The following is a 27561-nucleotide window of genomic DNA, read 5'->3' as shown; positions in this document are numbered from 1 at the left end:
CCCTCATGGCTAAGCACCTTCAGCTGAACAATGCCTCTGCAGAACCAGTTCCTGCATGACTGCAGGGAACTTGTTTCCATCAAGAACTTTGCAGCTGTGAAGTTTCCAGCTCTCTGTTTCTCAGGTGTACTTTCAGGGAGCCTCAGCACTAACAGATGTACAACAAGCATTTCCTGAGTCACACCAGGAAAAACTGATGTAGCTCAATTCACTTCAGTTCCTCCCTCTCCATCGCAGGGAAGAAAACAGAGAAAAGCAATGTACCAAACCCATCATACAGGTACTTACAAGTGGAATCATAACTTTGATACATCGAGGAAAAACTGCAACTACATATCCATGGGGTGCATTATGGATTTTTAACTTGGTATTATGAAGTGTTAATTGTTTTGCCATGAACATTCATAGTAGGAAAAGGATGAGTTAGAACAAAGCAATTACTCAACTATTTTTTTCCAAGTAACATTTATTAATAACATTTTTAAGGTGATAACTTAAGAGTCATAAGGAAGGGGGCAGTTGTCAGTAAACATACAATGAAAAGGTAGTAAGATTTTTCTATTAAAGTATGACTAACAAGGCTTTTAACAGTGTTTAGCTCAACCAAATTTAATATTAAAAACATTCAAAATTGCTAGAAGTGTTGCAATCAGTTCTATTGAACTTATAAAAACCTCATTTCAGTAGTCAATACTAACCTACTATTTATATAAAATTTTAAACTCCATTCATAATTTTTGTAAACAAAGCACCTAAGCATTTGAAAGAAAAAAAAAGTTAGTTTACATCCCACTAAATGGCAACACATGTGTGAAACCTCAGGCATGGTCAGGCATGGGAGTATTATTAGGCACAGAACAAGACAGAGCTTCCACAGCCAGCTGCTGAATACACTTATGTTGCCAAAGGTCTTTTTTATTTATACTAATTCCATTATCACTTACAGCTGAAAATTTAATAAATCCTCCATGTGGAAGATTTCAAAGAGACAAAGAAGTCATCTTACATAGGTTTGTGAAGCTTCTGAGGGCTTTCAATTGTACATGATTTTGAATGAGTTATGACTTCTTTATCTGCTTCAGGAATTTCCAGAAACTTCTTCAAAACTACTGAACTTTGGCAGATACTGGGCTTGTCAAAAAGCATAACACATCAGAAGACACATTTTCAGTCTGCTATTAAAACACTGAGGTATGCTTTAATTTATTATGAAATGCCAGTTAAATAAAACAGAAGATGACCACTGTATTCTGAGGCTGTCAGTTCAAGCTCGAGTCAAGGGGGGGAACTACTGACATACAAAAACTGCTTTTAATTTCTATTTTCTTAGGGAAGCTGCAAACAAGGTGAGTTATCTTACCCGTATCAACTGGCACCACGCTCAATCTCTGTGACTGGCAACAACTGATATCATCCAGGCTGTCCTTTGTCTGCTCCTGACTCTTGCAAACAGAACTTTAAACTTGATATAAATTAGGTAAATTTGCAGTTAGCCTTTGTTAACTGCCAATACAGATTTTCAATTGGCTTAATTAGCATACTTCCAAAGTAAATCTAGCTAAACTAGATTTAATCAGGGTACATTTTCCTGAGCTGACATGCCCCAAACTGACTAGAAATGTCCAGAGGTGACCTTCAAACAAAGGAGGCACTGCAGGAAAGCCTCCATTGCCACTGCCCAGCATGTGCTTACTCAGTTGTTTTCTCCAGGGTTCTTGAACTTGTACTTGCTATAGGAATGACATTCATTTAAAGAATAGGAAAAATGTTTTAACAACTACCTGACATGAGCACTAAGTGAACTCAGTGGTCTCCCCTTGTTGCCTTCTCCAGTTTTCTTTGGTGTCAAGTGTTAGCATTACAGCTATACAAATTTTCTATGCCTAATCCCCTCAATTTGCAGTTTCCTGAAAAAAGACCAGGTGTCAAACAAACTCAAACTCTTCTAAATGCAAACTAATGATTTAAACTACTTATCCTTTTTCCAAGTCTTCAAAAGCAAAAACAAATTAAGATTAAACAAGTTAAACACATGCATTTGCCTTAGCTAACACAAGTACTATTAGCACTATTCAAACCTGTTTTGTCTATCAATTGCAAAGAATTTTCAAAAATACTTTTTTTTAAAGTATGGTGCAGATGCAAAAGGTAAAAAAAACAACAAAAAAACCTGTCCTGTTTTTCCCTATCCCTCTGAACTGATCCACAGCCAAATTAAGACCACGAATGTACACCTACTCTCAACAGGTGAGAGAACCAGGCCAGTGTTAACATTTTATCCCATCCCTTAAAATAGCACCTTCTGAGCAAAAAACCTCTTGCCTTCCACACCATCTTGTCTGTCAACTATTCCAGGAGCTGCACAGAAGTATTCAGGATTATGTGTAAGTACCTCCCCTCCTTTTTTTATTTTTAAATGCTTGGACATGTATATAATCCAAAGTCTTGCATCAAAGCTTAACAATTTCCACAATTAAGGCATAAGCCAGTGATACAATGAGGGGAGTGGGGAGGAAGAGTTCACAACCCCACACTTAATTTGCTCTGTTATTTATTTTATGGCTCACATTAGACACTGTTTATTGAATTACTTGTAGTAATGGAACTATAGTTTCATTCTTCAGTTGCTATAGTTACATTACTATCCAACTTTGCATTCAAAATCTGGAAAGAAAACATATGAAGGGTACTTTATTTTTTTTAAAGAAACCTAACTAGTTTTAATCAAAACTTTAAAAGAACTTTTCACTCATGATGATATGGGCAAGCAACTTTTATAAAAATATACTGTATAGAAACACAGTTGGAAAATTGCATAGAAAATATCCTTTTATTTAAATTGAAATAAGGCACGGTTTTACTAGCTATGGTTTGGCTGTAAAAATGCAACTCTATTTTGATTACTTTTATGTTATTAACAGTATTTTCCATAAAAATATAGGTGCAGGAATAAAAAACCCTTTTACACAGAGTGGGAAACACTCTATTGTAAAATTTCACCAAATTTACTGTAACTCAGCTGTCAAAAATTCAAATGCTATTTTAAATCAGGATATCCCACATATTATTGTCCTCCAGGCTGTTCAGTGGCTGATGCTGTGCTTTCTTCATTTCCTGTGTAATCCAGGTGTTCCATCATCTAAAAAAGGAAAAAAAAAAGGGAAAAGAGATGGCTCTTTATAAAGAAATACAGCTTTACCCCATTGATCTAAAGTATTTGTTAGCTAAGAGAAATATAATTAAACACGTGTTAGAGTGCATTTTAGCAGCATACATTTAGGAGGTCCTCTATAGATCAGAAAAGTGTTTAAGCCAAATAATCAAAGCTGTATTAGCTAATGCTTTCCACTACAAAAGGAGTCTCCAACCAAGGACCCGGGTCCTCTACAAGAAAATGAACTTGTGAGTCAGAAGTATCTCAATTATTAAATACAGAGAACAAAAACCAATTGGGGTTACACAAATTTTTCAAAGATATGGCTTGCAAAACTGTAAGTAGACTCTAGGATCTTACCTGACATTTACAGAATTTAATTCAAGCAATAGCTTGATCAGAAAAGACTTTCTCTTGTCATGGCTGTAAAGGCTACCTATATTGCACTTAGTCAAAACTAACTGTAGTGGTCACATTTCTTTGTAAATTTTCCTTTTATTTCAGAAAGGATAAAGGAAATGGAACTAAAGTCCTGCATCAGGAGAGAATCCAAACTAGATTATTAAATAGACTGATTCTACTTGGCATTGATGTAACTGATTGGATTGCCTGAATAACTCAAAACAAATTTGTAGCTGTCCTGACTTAAAAGGCAGCCTGTTTCCCTATCCACTGTTGTACTGCTGGAGGCAATGAAGGTTCTGGTTTTTCTCCTGGGACAAGGCATTGAATGAATGACAGAGGTAATACACACATTTGTTAGTGTGACAAATTGAGCCTATCAGTTTGAGGGCTTCAGAATTGAGCATAATTTACAAGGGGCCAAGAACTGGACGGTTTGGGTAGCTGATAGCCAGAGACAGAAGACACAGAATAGTACAACCAAGGCTGACAAAACAAAATGTGCCAAGGAGCTCACACCCAGAGTGGCAGGATTACTAGGACAAGAGATAATGCTTTAAGCATCAAAAGGCAGAAAACCCTACTTATGTTCTTCCATAGTGGCATATCCTGCCTGTCTTTCTGTGCAACAGCTGCTCACTGTGTGGGTTCTGATCTAAGGTAGGCATATTTCCACACAATTATTTTCTTGTCTTACTAGCACCTGCTCAGAATCCTTGCCAGGACAAAACCAGGCTCTGAGACTGCTGTGTTGTACACACTTAGTGTGGTATAATTCTGTGCACAGGGTAAAAAGACTTGTTCCATTAACATTTCTCTTCTCCTCTAGTTCTGACCCAGCTCTGTGCCATTCCTTCTTTTATGCCACCAGAATTGTTTCATTCAAAGTACACAAACATACCTTATCAAAAGCACTTTTGCTTAAATAAGCTGTTTCACAGTCCAGCCACACCAGCATGCTGTGCAGTAAACCAAGATGACAGTTCCAAAAAAGAAGTCAGTGGGATTGGGGAATGTTTAGGAGAGCCCAGTGGCCACAATATCCATCTAAGACCAGAAAAGGCCTTTCACAACCCTCCCTTCAAGTTCCAGAATAATGACAGTAAGAACTAAGGCAGGCACCAGTCTTGCCAATAGGCTTAAGGACTGAGTTAGAGCAGCAGCACACACTCAGTCCAGCAGTGAATGCCCAGCTCTTGTGCTAATGACAATCTTGCATTTATTTCAGTATATCCAGAATTCTCCTCTACACTGACCCAAAATCCACATCAAAAGTCACCAAAATCAAAGCATTCCCTACAATTACAGAACTCAAACCATCCCTTTGAATGAGGATTAAAGTATTCATTTCCAGGATAAAACAAGAACAACCTCTCCCCACAGTACCATATTACATCCAGTCATGCCATCTATCTCCCTTGTGCTTAGGGAGGATCATCTAATGGCCAGCATAGAGAAAGTAATTTTGCTAAGCATTTTTGTACAGTCTTTTCCTATGCAATTGACAAGATGCTTCTAGAAATAAGAGTTAAAAGTACTTGCAATAACTCAGTGTATTCCAAAGTCAAAGATTTTTCTGATAATCCTACAACACTAAGCAGTAAAAATGTTCTTTTTTGTACAAATGCTGGAGATAGCACCTGTATCTAAATCTCCACTTAATAATCAGATTTTGAAGTTAAATTTAAAACCGAATGCCTTGTAAAACTCTAAAGGTGTTGGGGGGGAGGGGGTGTCTTTTCTATAAATGTTTAAAGGCTAAAAAAGCCACCCCACCCCACTTTTAATCTTTCCTCCACACAGAAGGACAGCCCACAACTTCAAGCTGGGGACAACAGGTGCCTCTCTAAAAGTACAAGGTGGCATTTAAGCAGCTTTGTCCACTCAGGTGTCTCCACTGTGGATTCTCTCAGGCCAGCCCCTTCCTCAAAGCCTCAGCAGAAGCTGCAGGAATCTTTACAATACCCAGCTGCAGGATGGAGGCACCTGGCTACACTCCTGGACAAAGGTGCTGTTTTAAGCTAAGAATGAGGCAAAGCAATCTGATTGTACATTGTGGAGAGCTCATGAACATCTCTGAAGTGGAGGAGACTTAGAAGCTTTGCTCTCACATCTGAATTTCTGACAGTTTTTAAGGGGGAGGTGTTAAGACAGCTTTGTAACAAAACCATTTTTGTTTAACCTATCTACTAACATGGTGAATCATTAAAAACTAAAACCAGCAAACTCACCCCCCAAAAAAACCACTTCCACAGAGCCAAACTAGAAATGGCAGTACAAATCTCTCCCTGTAAGAGCACATAGTACCCATGCACACAGCTGCTTGCAAGATTCATGGCAATAATGTTGCATTCATGGAATTCTTAACAACTCCCAGTTATGATGAATTTGCAAGAATCTAAAAATGTGATTATAAAACTTACTAAATAACAGGTGCATGCTCTATAACATGCCAGTGACAAATACTTGATTTATTACTTCAAAGAGAGATAAGAAGCGCTAAACACTTCAAACTGACAAACTCCAAAAAGTTTCAAGACTACTCCATGTAGAAGACTTCAACGTGGCCTTAGGACACTAGATTTTCCTAAAATTATTTCATCGATTGCACTGATACAAAAATGAGTATTCTAAAAATCAATAACTGGAAAATAAGTATGAAATTAATTTATCATGAAAGCATCCATGAGGAGTATAAGCAATCCAGAAACCTAGATAAACCTTTATTTTACACTTCACAGCAGCAATACTGCCAGTTAGATGGCAGGAAAGTAAGTACATTACTCTTCCAAGAAATCTCTGCGCTTCAGTGAATAGTTAAAATGTTTTCTGTGCAGCAACTCTACAGCTCAAGACTAGACCATAAAAGAGCCACACTGAGCATAACTAGAATTTAAGACTGCATCATTATGCAGAAACAGAAATTACCTCAGCTATGAGTTATGGGACCTCAGAGCTATCTTGGGGAGTCAAGTATTTGTCATAGGTATAAAGCAGAAACTAAAAAAGTGATTTTACCAACCTATCCAAGAACTGGAGCGTGCACAGCAGGATAGAAGAATTCTAAGTTATAAAAATAGTCTGGCCATCTGCTTTTAATTTGCACTCAACCCCTCCCACTTCCTAATATCATCTTTGGTTTATATCTAATTCCTTTATTATTAAGGCTTTTTAACGAGACTTAAATTGTTAAAGTACTCTTTCTTAGAAGAAAGGAGCTAATGAGAAAAGCATTTTTATTTGAGAGTTTAAGACACAGTCAGGCAGAATTCACCATCTCAAATTGTCTTCAGAGCAGACACCCTACGCTTTATAAATAGATGTGTAACTCCAGCAACTATAATTCAAGATTATATTTAAATGCTTAAATTCCAAGAGAAGCTGAAATTTGAAAGCTTGCACTGCTCTCTGCAAGCTGTGTGGACAGCAAAAATAAATGCCATCAGTGTTAGCAGTCAGGAGCTGCTGCCAAGAAAGGTCAAAGCTCGCCACAGCCCAGACGTGCTGCGGCAGAGAGCCGGCCCCAGCCCCTGCTCCCCAGCCCAGGGACAGACAGGACAGCAAGAAGGACACTGTGGACCAGGAGGGTGACACAAGAGCTGCAGACATGATTACTAAAGGCAAATCCATAATGCTCAGCATTGTAACACAAGACAACAAAATTGTTTAGCACTAAGCAGGCTTTCACATCTATGCCGTGACACAGAAAAATCAAGTGAAGGACTGCAATACAGGTAACAGAAGAGGAACTACACCAACTGCAAATATTTGAAGACAGTCCTGGGGTTTGGGAAGCTGGAGAGTAGAGAAGCAAACAAAGCCTGTTTTCAGGCTTAGGAATCACAGCTTCGTTGCTACTCAATACCATGTTTTCCTGCACTCCTTTAAAAAAGAAAAAGCCCAGAAGACCTAAGTGTGACCCCTATTCACATCTAAGAGTGAATACAGATTTGTATCTTGTCTTCAGTTCTACCCTCTTCTACCAAGTAATTTATACAAAATTAAGAGGTAGATGCAAAAAAAGACTGAAAAGAGGAAGCAGAAGGGGAAAAAGAAGAAAAAAGGAACTGTAAGACAATTAATAAAGCTGCATTAAAAGAAGGCCATAATCACACCTTGTAGCAAAGGCGTCCTGGAGGAGTCCGATACCTAAATAAAATTCATTCCATTATTAAAATCATATACAACAAAACCAACAAAAAAATCAGAAAAACCCCAAAATCCAAAAAGGTAACTAATGGACTACTATTATGAAGTTTAGTCACCTGATGCACTCTACATGCTCTTCTACCCCTATTCTTAGGACACTTTGTTCTAACAACTCTGCAAGGTTTTTTTGTTCCCATGAGGGCCAAGCAAACCTCTACACAAGTCTGGCCATCCTTGTCAACAGAGCAGCTCTGCCTGAGCCTCAATCACTGATGGAGCAAAAAAATTCTCTTCTGACACCTTTCCATATCTTTCCTCCTCAAAGTGAGCACTGAAAGCTGGAGATTTCAACCCTGGAGCTGTGTGGGTTGGGGCTGTTTGGGGTTTTGTTTATTTGCTTGGATTTTTTTGCATGTTTGTAAGTTCAGTAAGGATAGTTCAAAATACAGTTTTAGATAAGAAGGACAACATCTGAGAAAGATCAACCCTTCAGCTTTTCAAGAGTGACACTTGAATAACACTTTCTGGGAACAAAAAATTAATATAAAATATTCTTCAAAAAGTTATAGAAAAATAGAAGTTAGTAAAGTTACACAGAGCTCAACTGCAGGCTCAGTTACAGAAAAGTCTAACTTAGAGATGGTGGAGTGGGGGATTGAAATCAACATTTTAAATTCTGCTAGAAATGAAGTAATCTAACTCAAAACAAGCTGAAGTTCAGAGTAGTTTTAATCCTTCAAGAAACCAGTTGAAAGGACATGAAATAACTACTATGGCAACATAATTCTTTCAAGTATGAGTTTTACTACAAGAAGTACAAGAAATTTTGTTGCTAAGGAGACCTGCCAAATTTACTTAGGCCAATCTTACTCAGAACTCAAGTGAGGAAAATAAATTGCAAAGTGTTTTCCCCACAACAAATCCAAAGTTACTGGGCTTCATAAATGTGACTTTCTTTATTTTAGAAGAGCAAACAGTCACCAATTTATATATAAATGCACAGTAAACCAAATTCATTCTGACCTACAGAGGAACATTTCTATTCACTGGACCTATGAAAGGAGGAGTTGATTTTGTAAACAAAAAGACAGGGTATTTAGTTAAAGTTGAAAAACTGAGTAATTTCACACCTAGGCCAACCTCCAGCTGAAGCAGGTGTAGTGTATTAGATCAACAAAAGGTAGCATTTTACTGGTAATACTATAGGAGCTGGTGCCTGTAGTTTTACAAGAATTACTCTTGACTTCCACTGATCCACTTAAACTTTCCAATCTTGAGAAAGCAGGAGGTGCTTCTATCCACCATGAACCTGACACCCTCCTTTTCCCAGAACAGACTATCCAAGCTCCAAGTTCAACATGCCCTAGATATAGGTGATGGTAAATTCAAACAATACTGAACTTAGGTCTCAAGAAAACACAGAATAATCTTGAGACTGCTCTGTCTGATGATAAATGCCAGCTCACAAGGGTTCCTGGCACACCCAGTTACTACAGCAAGTCACATCAGGGAAAACGTGCACATGTCAACAGGTGAGAGTTTAAGAACTGCAATTCCTGGGCAGTGCTAGACATAACCAAGGGAGCAATACAGAATATCCAAGGCAGTGTGCCCACAGTGTGTGCTGTGATAGGAAACAGTTACAGAACCCAGCTATTTTGTTCCTGAATGCTCCATACAATCCTGATAATGCAGGCCATCTGTGATGCATGGAAAGTTTCTAAAGTTCTAGACCATCACCAATTTTTTGGAACTGTCTCATACAGAACTAGTGCAGTTTGGAGTCTGCATGTTTAGTTCAGTGACTCATGTTATACCACATCAAGATGATAGATGGGGAATGTTAAAATACAAGAAAACATTTCAAAGTAAATAGAACAAATTACTTTTCCTCCCTGAGTACTGAAGCAGCTATTTCATCTCCCTTGAGCTTTGTTCTGCCATGTCAACCACTAGACTAAGATTTTCTAAGAGTAAAGACTACTTTTCCTTATTAGTTCCAGAGGGTCACAGGAAAACTTGCAAAAACTGGGTTGCAAGTGATCTATCACCAAGTTCTCAGAGAAGCATATACTCAAAGGAATTAACAACAGAATAAATAGAATAGTCCAGGCCTGAGCCTACCTGGTAATTGCTTCCTTTCCAAAACTTCTTCATCTCTTTGCGCCTCCAGGCAACGAGGGAGCTCGTGATGAGTGTACATGGTACAAGATAGAGGAGGGCAGGCTGCCCCATCTTCATCAGTGCCAAAACAATGAAAGTCAGCACCATGCCAACAGCATAAGCTATAAAGAGACATTCATACATACACAATCAGGAACAGGACAATTTTCAGATTAGGTCAATCATTTAGTAAGACAATTCCTTTTATTTTCCTTGTTAATATAACAAGGAAATATCTTCCTTGTTAATATAACTGAAGAGACACAATAAATTGCTCTATATTTCCAAGATTTCTCAAAGCAACTCACTGCCATAAAGAAGTCACCTTAGGCACACTAAAAAGAGTTTTACAGAGATTCTTGACAACATTGAACCTTACCTGAAGAAAACCATCTAGATCTGCCATTTAAAAAAAGCTACCATGAAGATCAACCATGCTGAAATATCACAATTTACCTATTGTGCAGGAAATGTAGTATATAGAAGATGATCTTGTTTGAACATCAAATCTTCGACAATAGGCAACCAGAAGCCCTTGAAGAGAAAAAAAAAATTTAAAAGGAAGAGGATTAATGAAATGTTTAGTCATGACTTTTTTTCTTCCCAATTTTCCAAATGAAAGCAGCATAAAAGAATTTATAGTAAGACTTCACATTCTGGTATTTTATCTTCTTCCAATATTTTTTTCTGTAAAGGCAAGAACCAGTCTAAGAAATCCTACAGTAAATGTAGAAAAAAACATAATGGAAACATGAGCCAAGCAAGCTTGGAATTAGAGGTTTGGGGTTTTCAAGCAACCTAATTACATTGTGCTATTTTCAGCTTTCTAATACAGAAGTGTAACAACCTATTTTTAATTTCTTCAATAGGTTTCTAATGCTCACTCTTAACATTCAGCAATTTTGTCTGCACATTCTTGAATAAAGTAATTTGCTCAAGACTCCAATTATGGCCAAATTCAGTTCTTCTGAGAAAGATGGAAAAACTTGGCAAAATATTTTACATTACTTCACCTCTAATTACATAGTCTAGGATATGAAAATCCTACAAAGTCATAGAATATTTGCTTTATGAGATTTTAATGATACTTAGTTAATACTGACAACTGGATTTACCTACAGGACTTGCATTTATTTAATCCAGTAAAACAGAAAAAAACCCTTTCACTATTTAATTATTCTATAACATAGTGAGCTTTCTTCTACTATGGCTTTTGTTGTATTCTGCACTGACTGATCAAGGCAAACTGCTGCACTTGATTCAGCAATTACCCTGTGAATAAACTCTGCAAGCCAGCTAAGAATAAAACCCAAAGTATTTATTCCTAAGTTAAGTTACCAAAACCATTTGCTCACCTGGGACAATGATGTCTCCAAAACCCAACAATGAAAAGGGCAAATCACAGAGTGTTGATGCAGAGTGTTCAAGTCTAGGCACTCTAATAACCACGGGTAACTGGAAAACATTAGTGCAGAAGCCACATAAATCTCATCTAAAGCGTTCTGGTGTTCTGGATATTTTTGGTTGCTTGAATTAATAAACAGTTTAAATATAATTAGTTTATCGTTAATGCAGACTTCAAAATAGGTAGAACCTGAAGTAAAAACCAGAAACCAACACAGAAAGTAGATAAAGCTTAAGGCAACTGGTAAGCTGGAATTTCAGATTTACAAATAATATGCACACATACAAAAAAAAAAAGTTAAAACAGTATTTAACCATGTAACAGGAGTAACAAATCTTGATTATTAACCTAACTATAGAATACTGATCAATGATATCCAGGCCCTAAAGAGAAATTTGGACAGTAAGGTTTTCCCCAAAAGAACAGTCTTTTCAGAGGAAATAATTTAAAAATCCAGTATCTGAAATACAATCCTTACTTTCTCATGGGGAGCTGAGCGTTCAGTAGGGACTTCCACCAAGTTTCCATCACTCTAGGATCAAACCCAAGTCAACAGGCATTTAATACTTATAAGGAAATAGCAGAAGCTGGCTATATTTTGTGAGAAAGTTATGCTGAAAAGCACACTATGAATTAGCTACACAGAGTCAGTACTTTAATGCTGCACATATTACAATGACTGTTCATACCTTTTCACTGTTTCCAAAGGGACCAGCTGCAACTTCAACCATTATACTTGCCCCATTCTGAAATTAAAGTTATTTTTCAAAAGTCAGTGGTTTGATGAACCAAAACTTTCATACCACATTGACAAAAACTGCTTGTACCTCCACTTACAGTTCAGGATTGGAAAAATCCTGAATATCAAAGGGAATGCCCTGGTATTGTACAGTATTATACTGCATTGTTTGACAATAAAAACATGCAGTCCAGCCTAAAATAATGTTAAAAAACCCCAAACAACAAGTCCAGTAGATGTAGCTAGAATTTTAGATAAAAACATGTCAGCTTTTTCTGCCAAGAGCTTTTTACTTCAAAATAAAAGCAGGTTAACACTTGCACACAGCTCACAGCACACTGCAAGTGATCACTACAGAAAGCACTAGAGTATATTCCAATAAATGGGTGTATAAAGCAAAAGAAGGAGAAAAACTGGAGGGCAGTAATTTCTCATGATCACACTATCCCTCACACTAAGTGGGGATGGTTTATACTTTTGACCTGTGTGATTGCCATAAAAATTTAGGCCACTGTTGTGTTACATGGGAAAAAATGGAAATCAGCTTCTCCACCTTGAGAACACTGTACACACTGACCTGTTAAACAAAAATATTCTCCCAATGACCAGACATTTTTGTTCTTACTGTAAATTCACAGACATACCTTTGTGATAAATGGTGTTATGAAGACAAAAAACACATCATATAGAAGGAGGAGGCCTAGAAGTATTACACATGACTGGCAAAAAAAAGAGAAGAAAATATTACTGTGGGTTTTGAAGTATCACACAGCTGGATTCTGGAACCACTGCAGAACCATGTGTTTTAATCTGGCATAACATTTAGAACAGGATTAGTTTCTTTTAATAATCATTAAAAATGGTAAAGATTATGTTTTTAATATATATTTCTTGCATATTGAAAATCTACTTCCTGACAGTAAACTTGCAGATTTGTGGCAGTAGAATATTATCTTAAGGTAAGCAACTTACAGTACCTTAAAGTTGGGCATTTTCAGTGTTTTAATGAAGTTTAGGCAGAAAGCAACTCCCAAAATATCTTGCAAAATCCAAGCCCACCTGGAAAAAAAAACCCAAAACATTTTTACAGGTAGTTCAAACTGCTGCTGGAATCTAGATTTTTCTGGAAATAGCAAGGACAATTTCTCAGAAAGCAAGAAATTCGTTTTTCAGAATTACTGCTAGCAAAACCACCAAAGTCCTAGTTTCAAGATGGTCAGTTTATACCAGCCTCTGATCATAAACAGGTAACTGTGCTGGTAATGGCTGGGATAGAGTTCATTTCCTTCACAATAGCTGGTAAGGGCTTTGTTTTGGATCTGTGCTGGGAACAGTGTTGATAACACAGGGATGTTGTAGCTACTGCTGAGCAGAGCTAGTCCCTGTGCTATTCTGCACCTCTTTTCTTCTGTGGCAATCATTAGCAATCGAGCTAGTTCTTCCTCATCTTCATAGTTTTTGTAACTTCAAATTACCACACAGCTCATTTGCATTGCTTTGTTCTCTATTACTCCCATGCTTGTTAAGCTTCAAAATACTTTCATGACTTTTTTGAAATTGGCACTGGAGTTTAGAAGGATGCTGCACTCCAGCATTAGTTGTATGCTGGGAAGTTCATTAACACCAGTTATTCACCTTACTCTCAATCAGAATGCACCACTTACCTGTCTTCATTTCGAAATACTGCCCAGACAACAGCTGCTGCTATGCAGAATATAGCAAGGAAAATAAGCCTCACTTCAATGGTTTTGTTGGAACATGTAATCCTAAAAGAAAATAATTAAATTAAAAGAGAAGGCCTGCAACAGCCAAGACACATGCCTGTGCTATCACACATCCTTAAGCTGACAAGGTGTTCTCAACCCATCTCCCTGCTGCCTGTAGCACAGTATTTGCTCCAAACAGGATCAAATGTGCAGGATCCTCCCCTTACAGAGTTCCTTGATGAACACAATAAGCACACATGACAGACAACCAGCATTTTGTAAAACCAAGCTCAGACAGCCAACCAGAGCTTTTCAAATTTTATTACAGAATGCTTCCAAATATAGGTAATGCAGCAAATCTACAGCTATTTTAACTGTTGATTATGCTACAGATGCCTTTAATATTTATTAAAGCAGCTCGTAATTTTCTTTTGTTACTATCCCACACACTAAAACCATACAGGAAACAATTCATCAAACTGTTCTTGTATTTTCATGCTGTCTTGAGTAGCAACCAGAAAATACCCAGAGGAAACCTGCCATTTTTAGTAAGTGAAAGGTGCACAATACCTGCACTGCCCAAATGGGATTTCTCCTATTAATGCTGCAAGACAGTTGTACAGGCTCATTGCAGATGCCAGGCAGAAGACTGATATTATAACATAAACTAAATCAAAACAATGAAGACAGGAATCAGTGCCAAAAAAACAGAAAACAGCAAGTAAACACAATAACACACGATGTGATATTTTGTGTTCAGGGTGTCTGACTGGCACTGGGTGATGTGGTTTAAGGGTTACAGTGACAGTACTGAGTAGACAGTTGGACTGGATGATCTTGAATGTCTCTCTCAACCTTGAGGATTCTATAATTCCATGATATAAACTGTTAACAGTTATACCAGTGCTCAACAGTACTGGAGACCATAGTAAGCTGAGTATAGAAAATGCTGAATTCTGAGTGTCTCTGCTATGACAAAGTTCTCATCAAGCAAAAACTTGACTCAGAGGTGTCAGAATTGCTTTCTAGCCAGATCCTCACCAAAAAACTAAAACCAAACACCAAGCCCCATCTAACAAATAAATGCTCCCATCAAGCAAACTCCAAACACTACTAGGTTGTCACTGCCATCCTCCCAAGAATGTTGACATAAATCATATTTTGTTTTACTCATCATTAGTCACCTCTCTTGCACATGACTTCATTCAGAACAAGCACTGTCATGGCAGATTTTGAAAGACAACTGAAGAAACCTTTCCTTTAAGTAGCAACTGCATCCTTTCAACCCTCAACTCATGCATGGAGAGGATAATTTAAAAGTTATATTCATTTGAGTTTAGAAATCTAGCTTTTTAGACTTAAAACACTTCATAATATCACATAGAAAAGTGAGTCAAATGAGATTATTCATTGTTTCTTACCTAACCATTTGTAGAAGAAATAAAGTAAGACCAGCATGACACAACAGATGACAACAAACAAGATAACTGTTACAGGGGTGAAAGTAACATTTTCTTCCTTTTTCCATCGCGTTTCTCTCTCCCCTGGACTTGCTACTGCTTTCAGATTCTCACTGTTTTACGAAAACAACAAACACATTTACCTCAGATGACAGATTATGAAAATGTTATGCTATGATCAGAATTGATGGTTATAAAACATTTAGACTGACAAGGTTTCAGTTTAGTCCTTCATATTATCATTAGACTTAAACCCAGAGAAAACTGTATGGTTATTGTTTGAATTTCTCCCCATTTTTTAATGAAGATAAGCACTTCCAACCTAGCACAGATCACAAGGAAAAGATTCTTAACTATACTCCTTTCAAATGGTGTGGTAATTCCCAACTTTAAGGGAGCATCCTCAACCAAAACCCTGGCCCATGTGAAGAAAAGTAGTACTACACTCAAACTGCTTTTCAGGATGCACACACTGAGCTCTATTAGTGCATCACCTCTGATTAGAAAATTTATTGGGCTAAATGTGGAGAATCTGATACTTATGTCTACAATAAGTCAAAACCAGAGGTATTGCACACTCTTAAAACTTCATCTAGACATTAAGTGTCTGCAAAACCCATTCATGTTAGAGAATGAAGCTAGCTAAGTACCAGTTCCTTTACTCTTACACCTCATAATTACAGAGTAAGTGAAAGAGAGGTGGTATAATTGGGGGTTTTTCACCTGGGAGTAAGATTCCTGTGCATACATACTCCATATTTATACCTCACCATGCAAAATAAGGAGGCTTAAATTGCTGTGTTTGTTCTTTGAGCAGAGAGCCCTTCTACTCTTTAGTACAGACCTGGTGCAAATTGCCCATCAGATAGCATGTTCCTGAGGAATCCCAGAACCCACCTGCCAAAAGCTGAATTCAGCACTGAAACAGCTACCTTCAAAAGAGAGTAACCCACAGGAGCAAGGCACCTTGTTAGATGAATCACCTTCTCAGAAGACATGCTTTGAATAAGCAGCTTTTTTAAAAAAAAAGCTTGCCCTAGATTTATGAAAGAGCACTTTAACTAGTTTAATAAATTACATCTAGGTATTTTTAATATGGGAGACAGCACCACATTTTGTTATTTTAGCATTCAGTACAGCCACACCCTGCAGCACTGCAGGTGAAAAAGAAGCATAATCAGATCCAACCTTTAAAAAAAGAAACATGCACACCTCCCCTCCTTCTACTTCTTTAATCTCTTTAAAATAGCTAATTTGCATAACTGTGGGAAAAAGGAAGCTGTTGTTATCACATACAATCCTCTCCTTGTTGTGCTGAGGAGCAAAGCACCAGAACACCACTGAGACCCTGAAGGTAGCAACACATTTAGCATACAGAGCCACCCAAGAAATACTGCAGAGTAACAGCATGCTCTCAAAGGCCAGCTATAGCCAGTTTAACCCCAGACTAATAACAATTCTGTGCATCACTCAGAGCTGCACACCCCTCAAGGACAGAGCAGAAATCCCCAGCACTCCAGTTTCCTCTGCCTTTTCCACATTGTGCACTGCCAATCCCTCCTCCCTGCTCAGGGACTGCTGCTGCCTCCTTGTCCTTGCCCAGGCCTAGAGCTGCTGCTGCCCCAGCTCTGCTGCTCCACCAGATAAAACAAAAAGCTGAAGCAGATAAGCCAGGCTGGACTTTATCTGGAGCCAGCCAGACAACCAAACTGTGCATCCCATTGCTCCCAGTGACAGGAGTGCTGCACAGCCAGCTGGGATGGAGCAGCTGTACAGATCCCTACCAATGCAGACACTACATACAAGATGTATTTACCTCCTGAATCACTGCACTTGAAAGTGTAACTAAAATACCTAATTTCTATTGTGGATATTGGAGAATTATAATGCTAGTTACAGAGTGTTTGGTAATTTGTCAAAGTGTTAACTCATGCCTCCTCACAAGAGCTGCATTATCCCTCAAGAACTTTTACACTCTGTTCTTGAGGTTCCTCAAAGACCTCTGGTGATTTTTCAGAGGTTACAGTGCTCAAACATTTAATGACAAAGCAGCTAATTGCACTTAGGTCTTCTAATTTTTTAACTACCAACCTAAAAGAAAAAAATTTCTCACTAATCATAGTGACAGCTTTCACAAGCTTTGCAGTCCATGTAATTTAAGCAGTTCCATTTAACCAACTTACAGCTCTGCTACTCCACTCCAGTAGCCTCCCAGTGCCACTGTAAACACAGCAATTAGGAAGATGACAACCATACTGTAGTCAAACTCTGGCAAAGGTGGTGAATACAGAGTCACATTAACTTCATTTCCAAGCACCTGAAATATAACACACATGTTGGTTCATAAAGGGAACAAAGAAATTATATTGCTTATTTTCCAACAAGATGTACATCATGATTTCCTACTCTTAATCTACATAATGCTGAGAGGAAGTTGTCAGCTCACTGCACAAGACATGTCAATATGTTTACCAAGAAGCAATGCTTCCCATGCTACCTTTCAGGGTGGTCAGGTTTGGAAACAAATCTATTACTGCTCCTGTGCAAATACAGAGATACCACAAGAGAAAATGGAACCTCTTTGCATTCTTCCCACACTTCTGAGAGGTTGTGCCTCCAGCCCAAATACCTCCCCAAAATACACCAAGTGCTATCGAAGACATCTGCTCTGCAGGAAAGCACACCTAACTCAATCACCTTGAAACACAACTCACAGCTCCACTGAGGTACCAGCAGATCTACCTCTGGCTCTCAAACCCACAGAACTCAGCTCAGAGCCTGACAAGAGGCTTCAGACAGAACACCAGTGACAGCTCGAGGTGGCAGGAAGTTATTTCCCAACAGCTTAACACAAACATGCACTGAGATGGAGTCAAAAGAAAAGAAAACAATTTCACACTATTTTAAAAATTTAAGACCTAAGGAAAAGAAAACAATCAGCTGAAGTACACAAAAGAAAATGGGAGAGAACACTGAGATGTAACTGGTACTGAATTGTACAAAAATCCTGAAAGCAAAACCAAGGTGCTTCCATTTGACTGAAAGGTAAGATTTAAAAAAACAAAGAAAGGACGATAATTTGGTAGGAAATGGAAAATAGTAGGGAAGACAAGTTTGCTGTTGCAGTCAAACTAAGTCCAGACATCTAAAGTAATTGTGCAGTGAGAACAGACTTCAGAGATGCAGAAAAAAACCCAGATTTGTTTACAGTCTGCATGTGAGATAAAAGCAAGAGAGAGAAGAACATGCCAGACAGTTTGGCTTCAGAAAGATCAAACTGGCACTAAAAAGACTGAATGGGAAGGCCAGTGGTAGAATGGAATACAGTGGCCACAGATGAAGACAGCTGAATCATTTCAACATCTAAATTTTCTAATTACAGATAATAACCTTTCTGCAGGCTAAAGAAGTCAGAATCATTCCTTTTGCCTGAAGTTATGGAAGTTCAGAAAACAAGGAATAAAATTGAATTCTAGTGAAACACTGTAGTTGTATGAAGTGGAACATAACATTAAAGGGAAAAAAACCCTATTCGAATTACAGCATCCTCTGTGTAAGAAAAGCCAAACAAAAAAACAAACCACATATACACAAAAACCCAAACACATACCACCAAGAACAAAAAAAAAAAGAAAAAATCCTAAGAGGTTTATACATTTTTAGTATTCAGTTTCAACATATCTTAATCCAGTTTTTCCTTGAAGTTTCATAAATCTTACAAAGTGTAATTCACATTAGAATCCAGAGCAACTGTTTCCTTTTGCTCCTATCGTTCCCCTCTTCACTAAAAACTCCCTAAGTCTCAACTTCCACCACAGGGAGCACTGGAATGAAACAGACTGCATCAGGTAACAAACCTGCAAGAGAGCTGTCCACTGACTAAAAGGTTTGTACCACTCTGCTACTGCTATCAAAACTCTTAACAGACTTGGCTCTAATGGTGAGGGCTAACAGAGATGATTTACTTGTCAAGTAAAAAGAATGCTTATATAAACTACTTCCCTCAGACTGGTATTGTCTCTCTCTTCTAAAAAAAAGGAGGAAGCTGGAAGCTTTAAAGACAGTTAAACAAGAAATGCAACTGTAGTTGGAAGTGTACAATGGCTGCTGGATTCCAAGCAGCGCATATAATTCAAAATAACAGCTGCCAGTGACAGGACAGAAGGCTTTGGCAAAAAAGCAGAGCAAAACCAGGAAAGATCACTTGTAGTCTAGGCAGTGTTCCTCACTACTTTTATGAAGGCAGTCTCATTCTAGGACAAAAATGAATTCTTTTATTCAGCAGCAGAATGTGACATCACCTGGCACACCAATCTGCAGCAGAGGTGCTTTGGTGAGTTACTCCAGCTGTACAGAAGTGATTCCACATCACAGCTCTCCAAGCATAACTGGGCAATAAAGAAGTGTAGAGAAGATCCAGACCTAACCTGCCCTGGCTCCCTTTCATGTTAGGAGGGCATCCTAAAACCACTCAAGCAAGCAAACAACACTCATCTGACTGAAGAAACAAATCTGAAGACAGAGGACAGCCTGAACCCAGCTGGAGTACTTATCAAGTACTTATCAAGTACTTATCAAGGCTGTGGCAGTCTGAAGACAGCACAGACCTTCAGTCATGCCAGTGCCTATCTGCAGTGACAACAGCAAACAGCCAAAGTCCTACCAATCAGGCAGTTTCAGCTTGCATACTTACCTAAGACAACCTCCCATGGCAGCTCTGAAGATTGAGAGCAGAAATGGTGAAGTGAGCTTGCAAATTCAACTCAAGAAGCTAAGACTACACAGTGCTAGCCTCTGCTATCCCCAGAAAAACATGTGCAACACAACTCATGCTTAGCAAAACTATTCAACACTAAATAAAAAAATCAGAAAAAGCCACACTGATGAAAATATACTGTTTTCCTTAAAACACTGTGCAATGTTTTGTTATCCTAATATTACATGCCAAGGAAAACAAACTCCAAATACTCCCAAAACAAACTCTCCTGCCTATAAAGTGTAGGAGATAGCACAACTGCTGTATTTTAATAACATGCATTTGGCATCTCACCAGCAGAAACTCAAACTACACTGCCTAACCATTCTTCAGCTAATGCTGTCACATTATACAGAGGGAGCTCAGCATCTGGCAAAGGCAAAAAACTCTCAGTCTTTCCTCAAGATCCAACCTGCCCAGGTGCTGCTTGCCTGAAAGCTCTGGTGCCAGCAGCTACAAGCTCAGCTGCTGTAGCTTCTGCACTCAGGAACTTCTGCACTCTCAGGCTGCAGCTCTTCATGTGTGTCAGGCACCTGCAGCTGTATCCAAGTCTACTGGAAGATACAGCTTATCTTGTACAGCAGGAAACTTTTCAGGTTCCCCATCTCCAGTCAGGTATAGTGTTTCCCATTCTCAGTGTTCTAATCAATCCATCTCTCTTGTTCACCTAATTAGGAAGGCCAGTACTTCCACAACTAAATGTCCATCCTCTCTTAGGAATGAAAGCAGTATCTAAGCACATTCAAATCAGGCAGACATCCAGACCTGACCTGAAATTAATCTATTTGTTCAAATACCTAAGTTTATACAACCATAACATGCTGAAGTTCTGTTACTTACCAGCTGCATATCTACTATGTCATTATATCTTATAAGAGCAATTGGAAGAGTCACATCTTCAAAACCAGTCTTGTTATCTGAAATAGCAGACTAAAAAAGAAAGTGAAAATGGTATGTATGTTGAGCCTATTTACAAAGTAGGTTAGATCCCTAAAAGCAGATTATTCTTTCCATTTCAGTGTATTTGTAGGAAGGTAAAAATCAAAAAGCTCATTCATCACCCTTTGCAAAAGATTAAAAAAGATAGATGTACTTAAATCAAACCAGGTGATAATACCAACATGTCTGGATTCCTAATGCTGTTGTGTTTTTATAGTATTACAAGGGATAATCAAAACTGGTTTCAATTTCTACACTTCTAAAACAAGATGAACTTTCAGTGATAATCACACAAATTCATGAACTGTACATATTTGTACATACAGTTTGCAGCTGCAATGGAGAACAAAAAACAATGAGATCTCACAAGACCTTTTGTGATTTCCAGTTTTGGATTACACTTCCCTAGCTTATTTTACTGATAAAAACCAGTATCACCTAGGTTTACATGGAGTTCAGAATGCACTAAAATTAGGGAATGATAAAGACAAGTATTTGCATTCAGAAACATGTCTGAAGATACAAGGAACATTTAAACATCCAGCTCTGCAGCTCCTCTGAGCTGATTCAAGCCAGCACTGCACAGCCCAGGCAGCACAGCTCTGTGAGGAGAGTAAATGACTCATGCTGCAATCCCACACATGGTCAGCTTCCTCTGCTTTTGGGGCTTCTCTCAGCTGACCCTGCACAACACTGCATGGCACCAGACAGACAGGACACTACTTCAGTATAGAAGAAAACTGCTTGTTGTTACTTACCAGCCTAGATTTACTGGCAATCAGAAGCATTTTAGCACCCAAACTTTGTGCAATTCTTGCTTTCTCCAAGAAAGTGCAGTTTCCTCTCATCACTACAACTGCTTTGTCTTTCATTAAGCCAGAAGGAACTTCAGCTGAACTGCAGAGGACTGTAGAAGTCAGGTTTTCCAGAGTCCTGAAAGTCTGCAGTGAAAGAGGGAGAAAAGGAATGTGATTAAAGTAGGAAATTTGATATTACAAACAAATTAATCCAGAGGACTACATTATGCTCTTTAACTGGATATTTGCCAGGAAGAGGTGTAACAGAAAAGAGTAACTCAGGAATATAAAATCACAGCAGCAGTTTCTGCAGCCTGCAATAGTGAGGAACACTTGAAGCAGCATAGAGCTGAAATAATCTGGGTATTTCTAAGTGCAATTTCACAGTAGTTGGTACTGTAATTTAAATATAAGAAACTGATTACACAGAAAAATCACCTGGTTTCAAGACAATTAAACAGTACATGAAACTGACAAGCCAATATAAAAAAGCTCCAGAAGTTTACCAATTTTTGTACACAAATAAACAGAAATTTAACTCCCAAATACAGACCTCAGACATAAGGATAACATCCAAAGAGAAAAAAATTAACAGGATAAAATGAATACATAAACACACAAATAAATAAACACATAAATACAAAAGCTGGTTCTAAGCACAGAGAGAGTATTCCCTTTGTAAACTCTAGAAGCCAACTCTTTCAAGGATAGAAATGTTCACTACAGCCTTTTTTTTGGGTGGTTTGGGGGGAAGGGGACAACATGAAGCAAAACAGCAAATATTAGTGTAGCACATATTTAACTCAAAATTTTGAAGACCATTTATAGTTGACTTAAATTCATACTGCATTCTAGTTTTCTTAGAGAGCATGACTACAAGCTACTTACAGCATTGTCCAAGGTTTTTGGAAGAGATAGCCAATTGGAGTTGTAAATGATGCAGTAATCCTTAGTTACTGGAGGCTCTCCACTTCCAGAGGCGTGCAGGATCCCCTCATCAGCAGCCACCTGCAAGAGATCCCAGAGTTCTGAGCTCCGCCAAGTTCAGAATATCAGCTATGCAAACATTCTTCTAAAAAGCGTATGAAGAGAAAGACTTGTTAGCAGAAAAGAAATTTACTAAACTCATTATTTTACATAAAAAGTGATGCCATGAGAGATGGGGAGCTTGAGAGCAGAGTGGAAATCTAGTAAGAACCTAGTTACTGCATAATGCTGCTTATCTTCTTTGCAAATACAGTGTGTTTATGACATGTACAGTTCATGTCACCAAGCAGAATACCAGCAAGAAACCAAAGCAATCACTTCAGATTCTCTATCTTATGCCTTCCAAAAAGTGTAAAATTTTATATGGAAAGCAGTTAGAAGAGTACATGGAAAAAGAGATGGAGTTCTAGAGTCTTCCTTCCTCAAAGACTCTAGAATTTTCCCTACTAACAAAAGTGGGGATTATATGTAATACATATATATATATATATGTATATGCATCATATGACAATTCCCCAAATATTTTTGTCAAGTAACTTTAGTTACTTACAAATAACTGTCAACACAAAGAGACCAACTAGTGTACCTTAAGAAGAATTTGTGTAGTCGAGGAAATACTGGTGTTTCTTAAGATTAGAGCCCCTCACATAATATGATTCCTTTTATTTACAAATACAGCTGAGTTTTAAAACTTGTGATAATGTTAGGAATATATTCTTCTCCCCAAGCATAAATAAAGGTCAGGTATCTAAGTGGATAAATGAACAGACAAAAGATTAGATGCAGCTACATCTATAAAGCAGTGAAAAGAAATAAACATTATTTGCATCTCAAAGAAGTATCCCCGTAAAAAACTGGAAGATGTTCTTACTTCAACTGTTTGTCTTGAAACTGACCTCAATAGCATGAAGCATTATCAGAGTAAAAAAAATCATTTTTTTAAATTCTGCTGTAAATTTCAGATGTGTACAGAAAAACCACTAGCATATAAAGCTAGAAGTAGGCATGTGTATGGGGGAGAAGCTCAAACAGTCAGATACACAATGCTAAGCAGTAACAGTGCTAGAGAGGCATTTCTCCTCCAGCTAGAAGATCTGTATTCTGCAGCAAGGGAGAACTGGAGAGAAAATAAAGGCATGTGACGATATTGTTTCAGAGGTTTATGTCTGCCTGGTTTGAATAGCAAAACCCCTTCTTCAGAGGAATCCATTCTACTGGCCCCAGCGCATGAACATCTGCTGGGAGAACTGTGTCAAAGGGCCTGAGCACATTAACTCTTGAATACAGAACAGCTCTTCAGCTGTCAGCTGAAATCAATTGGTCCATGATTTATGATCAGCACAAAAATGATCAAGCTGCCCCTCTTAAATGCATTCACCTAGAAGTACAAGCTAATGGTGAATTAAAAGCAGTAAAGACTTCTAACAGGTGCAAGCCCCAGAGGTTTACATCCATTAAAAGCCCTTTCTGCTTCACCAAATAGAATGATAGTGTTTTCTGGGTTCCAGGAAATCAAGTGTTAACACTACACAAGATCAATCCACCTAGAAGGAGTGATTACTTGCTTACATGATATGCATGTTTTGTTTGGCAAGCTTCCCTCCTCTGGGGATTAATCAGGGCACACAATTCATCCTCATCAGGTGGAGAGAGGCAGGACCTGAGCATGACGTGCAGCCACACCTATTCATGCTGAGCTCCAGACAGCATTGAGAAGTTAAAAATTAAAAGAAACACTACATGATATGGCTCACTTGGAACATCTCCAGGGAAATCCTCTTGCATCCAGCTAAAGTCCTGTTACTTTCTAATGGCTTCAGTGTCCTTTCACAACAGACAAGGGCTAGGTTTGGGTAGGTGGCCTTGCAGTCAGCTGTGTCACTGAACAAATCCTGCTCTCAGTACACATACATTTCTCACCGAACACATTTTCAATTTTGTTACTTAAGGAAAAGACTGAATGTGTGATCACAAAAACATCTCTTGAAAAGATTAACCTGCTTCCCTAGGCTGATTTGTTCTGGCATAAAAGCATTCCCATGGAGAAGAGGCATGACAGCTGTCCTTACTTTAAGGGCATCACCATCTCCTTTGCCTTCAGGTTCAGACAATTCCTAATAACTTCCAAACAAATTCCTTTCTATTTCCAACAGGTAGTTCTCTCATTATATTTCCTTCCCTTATCCCCTTTAAATTTTTGTTGTATAATTCCTTATCTTTGATAGAGAAGAAGTCTCATTCTGTCTCTTAATCCCTAATTTTCCAAAGGTGTCCCAGCCACTGCAGGGATATAAGCCTGGGCTGACTGCTGAGTGTCCCAGTAACTGCACCACACAGAATACAGGAAATCAGATGAACCAGGAGACACAGAGACCAAACCAAGCCTATGTTTACAACATCCATCACAATTAGTACCTAGATAAGACATACAGAAACGCAAGGGTACAGACTAGGGAGAAGGCAGTCTGTATGTAGCAAGTGACAACATAAAACCTACAGAAACATAAAAAGGCAGGGGGGAAAAGATGAACAGAACAGAACAACCATCATTTTGTTGTTCTGCCAGTGGCCATGTGACACACACAAATCAGCCCTTCTCCCTCTCTGCAGGCACTGTGACCCAGGAGAACAGGAGCCCATGCCCAGAGAGCAGCAGTGACCCTTCCCCAAACCCAGCTCCCCATGCTGTAAATGTCAAGACACTACTCCTGAGGCAGAATGACCTGGTCCAATGCTCACCACTGCTACAACTGCATCTGTAGAGCAAAGAAGGAGGCAGGACAAGGCCTGGAGTCTTATAAGAGGGCAGAAGCCCCTTCCCTTGTCAGCAGCAGCCAACCATTGGAGTAAAGGGCAAAGCCACTCTTCAGAAAACCCCAACACGCCAGTGACAGCTACATGGGACTCAGGAAAAGCCAGGGAGACAAGTTACTACCCCCACAGGCATTCCCAAGGTACTAAGAGACTGTGTTGTGCACCTGTTGCTGAGCATATCCAATGGTGACTTCCTACACAGGAAAGAAGTATTCTGCATCCTGTCTTACCAAAACAAGATAAATTCTGTTAAAATTAAGTAAAAAAACCCAAAACCAAACAACAAAACAATTTTGTGGAACAGCATTTAATGCATACATGTCCTTTATACTGCCTAAGCAGATGGCCTCCCCATTTCACTACCCCATTTGGCAGAAGGTGGTCTGCCAGATTTCCACGGCAATGTACACCTGTGGAGAAGCTGAGAATGTGCGCCACACCAAAACCAAAACTGAAGATGAACGAGACAAAAGTCAGGATACACACACACACACTCTAGGAGCTTCCCCCTTCCCGGCATCCGAATTTAAACACCATGTTTATCCACGAAGGCCCCCGTGAGATTTGTTATCTCAACTCCCAAGGCGTGACCGGAGCTGGCCCGGTCTGAGCTCCCCGGGCCCGGTGAGGGGAGCCGAGAGGCCTCGCCCGAGGCGCGCCCAGGAGGCCCAAACCCCCCGGGCCACACTCCGGCCCGACCCCGAGGCGCTCGGGGGCAGGGGGAGCGCAGCCCAGCCCAGCCCAGCCGCGGGAGAAGGGAGCTGCGCAGGCCCTGCCCGTCGCGGCCGGCGAGCTCCCGGGAACGGGCCCGGGGTAGAAGGCGGGCAGAGGGAGCCCCTGGGCCGGCAGCGAACAGCAGCGACAGCAGCGCCATCCGCCAGCGCCGGCCCAAGTGGCGCCGCTCGGGCGCGGCCGGCGCGGCAGCGCGGCCCCTCGTCCGTCCTTACCAGCGGGAGCAGCAGGGCCCACAGCGCGGCCCACAGCAGCCCGGCGGCCCCCATCGTCCTCCGCCGGCTGCTCGGGGAGGGGCCTCCCTGGGCTCGGGCTCCGCACGCCCCCGCGGAGCCTTTCACCGGCTCCCGGCGCGGCGCCACTTCCTCTTCCGTCCTCGGCGGCCGCCGCTGGCGGCCGGTCCCGGGACACCGCGGGCACGGCGGGCGGGGGCGGCGCTGCCGGCGGGGCGGTGCTGCCGGAGCCGGGCGGGCGCGGGGCTGCGCGTCCCCGCCCCCGGTGTCCGTGTGTGCCTCTGTGCCCACAGTGCGTTCTTTCACTGCGGTTCGCAGGGCTCCGTGGCTGTCAGCGGTATCCAGCCAGCAGCTCCCAGTGTTGTAGGCACTGAGGGGCTCGCTGAAACTCCTTAAAACCCTCACAAGTAAGAGGAAACGGCCGCGTTTGCCTCACGTCTCCCCACACAAAGCAATCCGAGTGCTTCGCCTCGCAGAGCCGTGGGGGAGAGGTGTGGTGAGGATAGCAGGGTGTCGTACGTGAGAGCAACGAGTAAGAGAAACAGAGTAGTGTGACCTATAACACAAGATTGAGGAAGTTGCGTTGTTTCCTCTTAAAAAACCAAACCCAACACATAAACAAACAAACAAACAAAAAAAACCCACCAAAAAACAACAACCCAACAAGCGCATTTCAGAGATGTCTTCCAGGTTTCTAAAGTATTAAAAGGGCTGTGATGCATCAGATGCAAGAACCAGCAGGGATTTCCAGGAAGGAGATGGGCTGAAACAGCTCCGTGATTTACCAGCAGAGGAAGTTGTTCAACATCCCTTTTTTCACTGGAGGTTTTCCAGTCCTGGTTCCGCGGTCCGCCCCTTGCCCCTTCCCGGGGCCTGCTGAAGAGCCAGCACAGGGAAGAGGAAGGGGTGAAGATAAGGAAGATTGTTGTAGGAAGAAGGGAATGTGGCTGAAACGGCGGAGTTGTGAGGGAAAGGGAAATGCAAGAATAGGAGAGTTGAGCTCAACTTCAGCATCAGTAAATCAAAGCCTTGAGTGGGTAACAGTTTTGAGTTGCTCACAAACTAAGTGTTTATTAGTTATTACGACTGAGGAAGGAGATTCCTGCACGCATGGTTTTTCCCCTC

The 27561-nt window shown here is 40.0% G+C and overlaps 1 protein-coding gene across 4 annotated transcripts; it reads right to left on the bottom strand.

Annotated features, from left to right (window-relative positions):
* Positions 1–446: 446 nt before the first annotated feature.
* On the bottom strand, positions 447–26625 carry SPPL2A (signal peptide peptidase like 2A). 4 transcript variants are annotated; one of them, XM_036389504.2, is made up of 17 exons: positions 26419–26625; positions 22559–22678; positions 21632–21814; positions 20775–20864; positions 17362–17495; positions 15140–15291; positions 14289–14385; positions 13677–13778; positions 12990–13071; positions 12657–12731; positions 11963–12019; positions 11752–11805; positions 11224–11323; positions 10325–10402; positions 9830–9990; positions 7672–7705; positions 447–3139 (listed from the first exon to the last, which is right to left on the bottom strand). In XM_036389504.2, exons 1-17 carry the CDS (start codon positions 26470–26472, stop codon positions 3108–3110), a joined length of 1605 nt encoding a protein of 534 aa, XP_036245397.1. In that variant the 5' UTR covers positions 26473–26625; the 3' UTR covers positions 447–3107. The 4 variants fall into 4 exon arrangements, with proteins under 4 accessions (XP_036245397.1, XP_036245400.1, XP_036245396.1 ...); XM_036389507.2 differs by lacking the exon at positions 11752–11805 and having other exon boundaries at positions 26419–26624; XM_036389503.2 differs by lacking the exon at positions 7672–7705 and having other exon boundaries at positions 26419–26623.
* Positions 26626–27561: the final 936 nt, after the last annotated feature.

This window comes from Molothrus ater, chromosome 13, assembly GCF_012460135.2.
Source record: "Molothrus ater isolate BHLD 08-10-18 breed brown headed cowbird chromosome 13, BPBGC_Mater_1.1, whole genome shotgun sequence".
Lineage (NCBI taxonomy): Eukaryota > Metazoa > Chordata > Aves > Passeriformes > Icteridae > Molothrus > Molothrus ater.
This window is presented reverse-complemented; position numbering and strand designations above follow the sequence as displayed.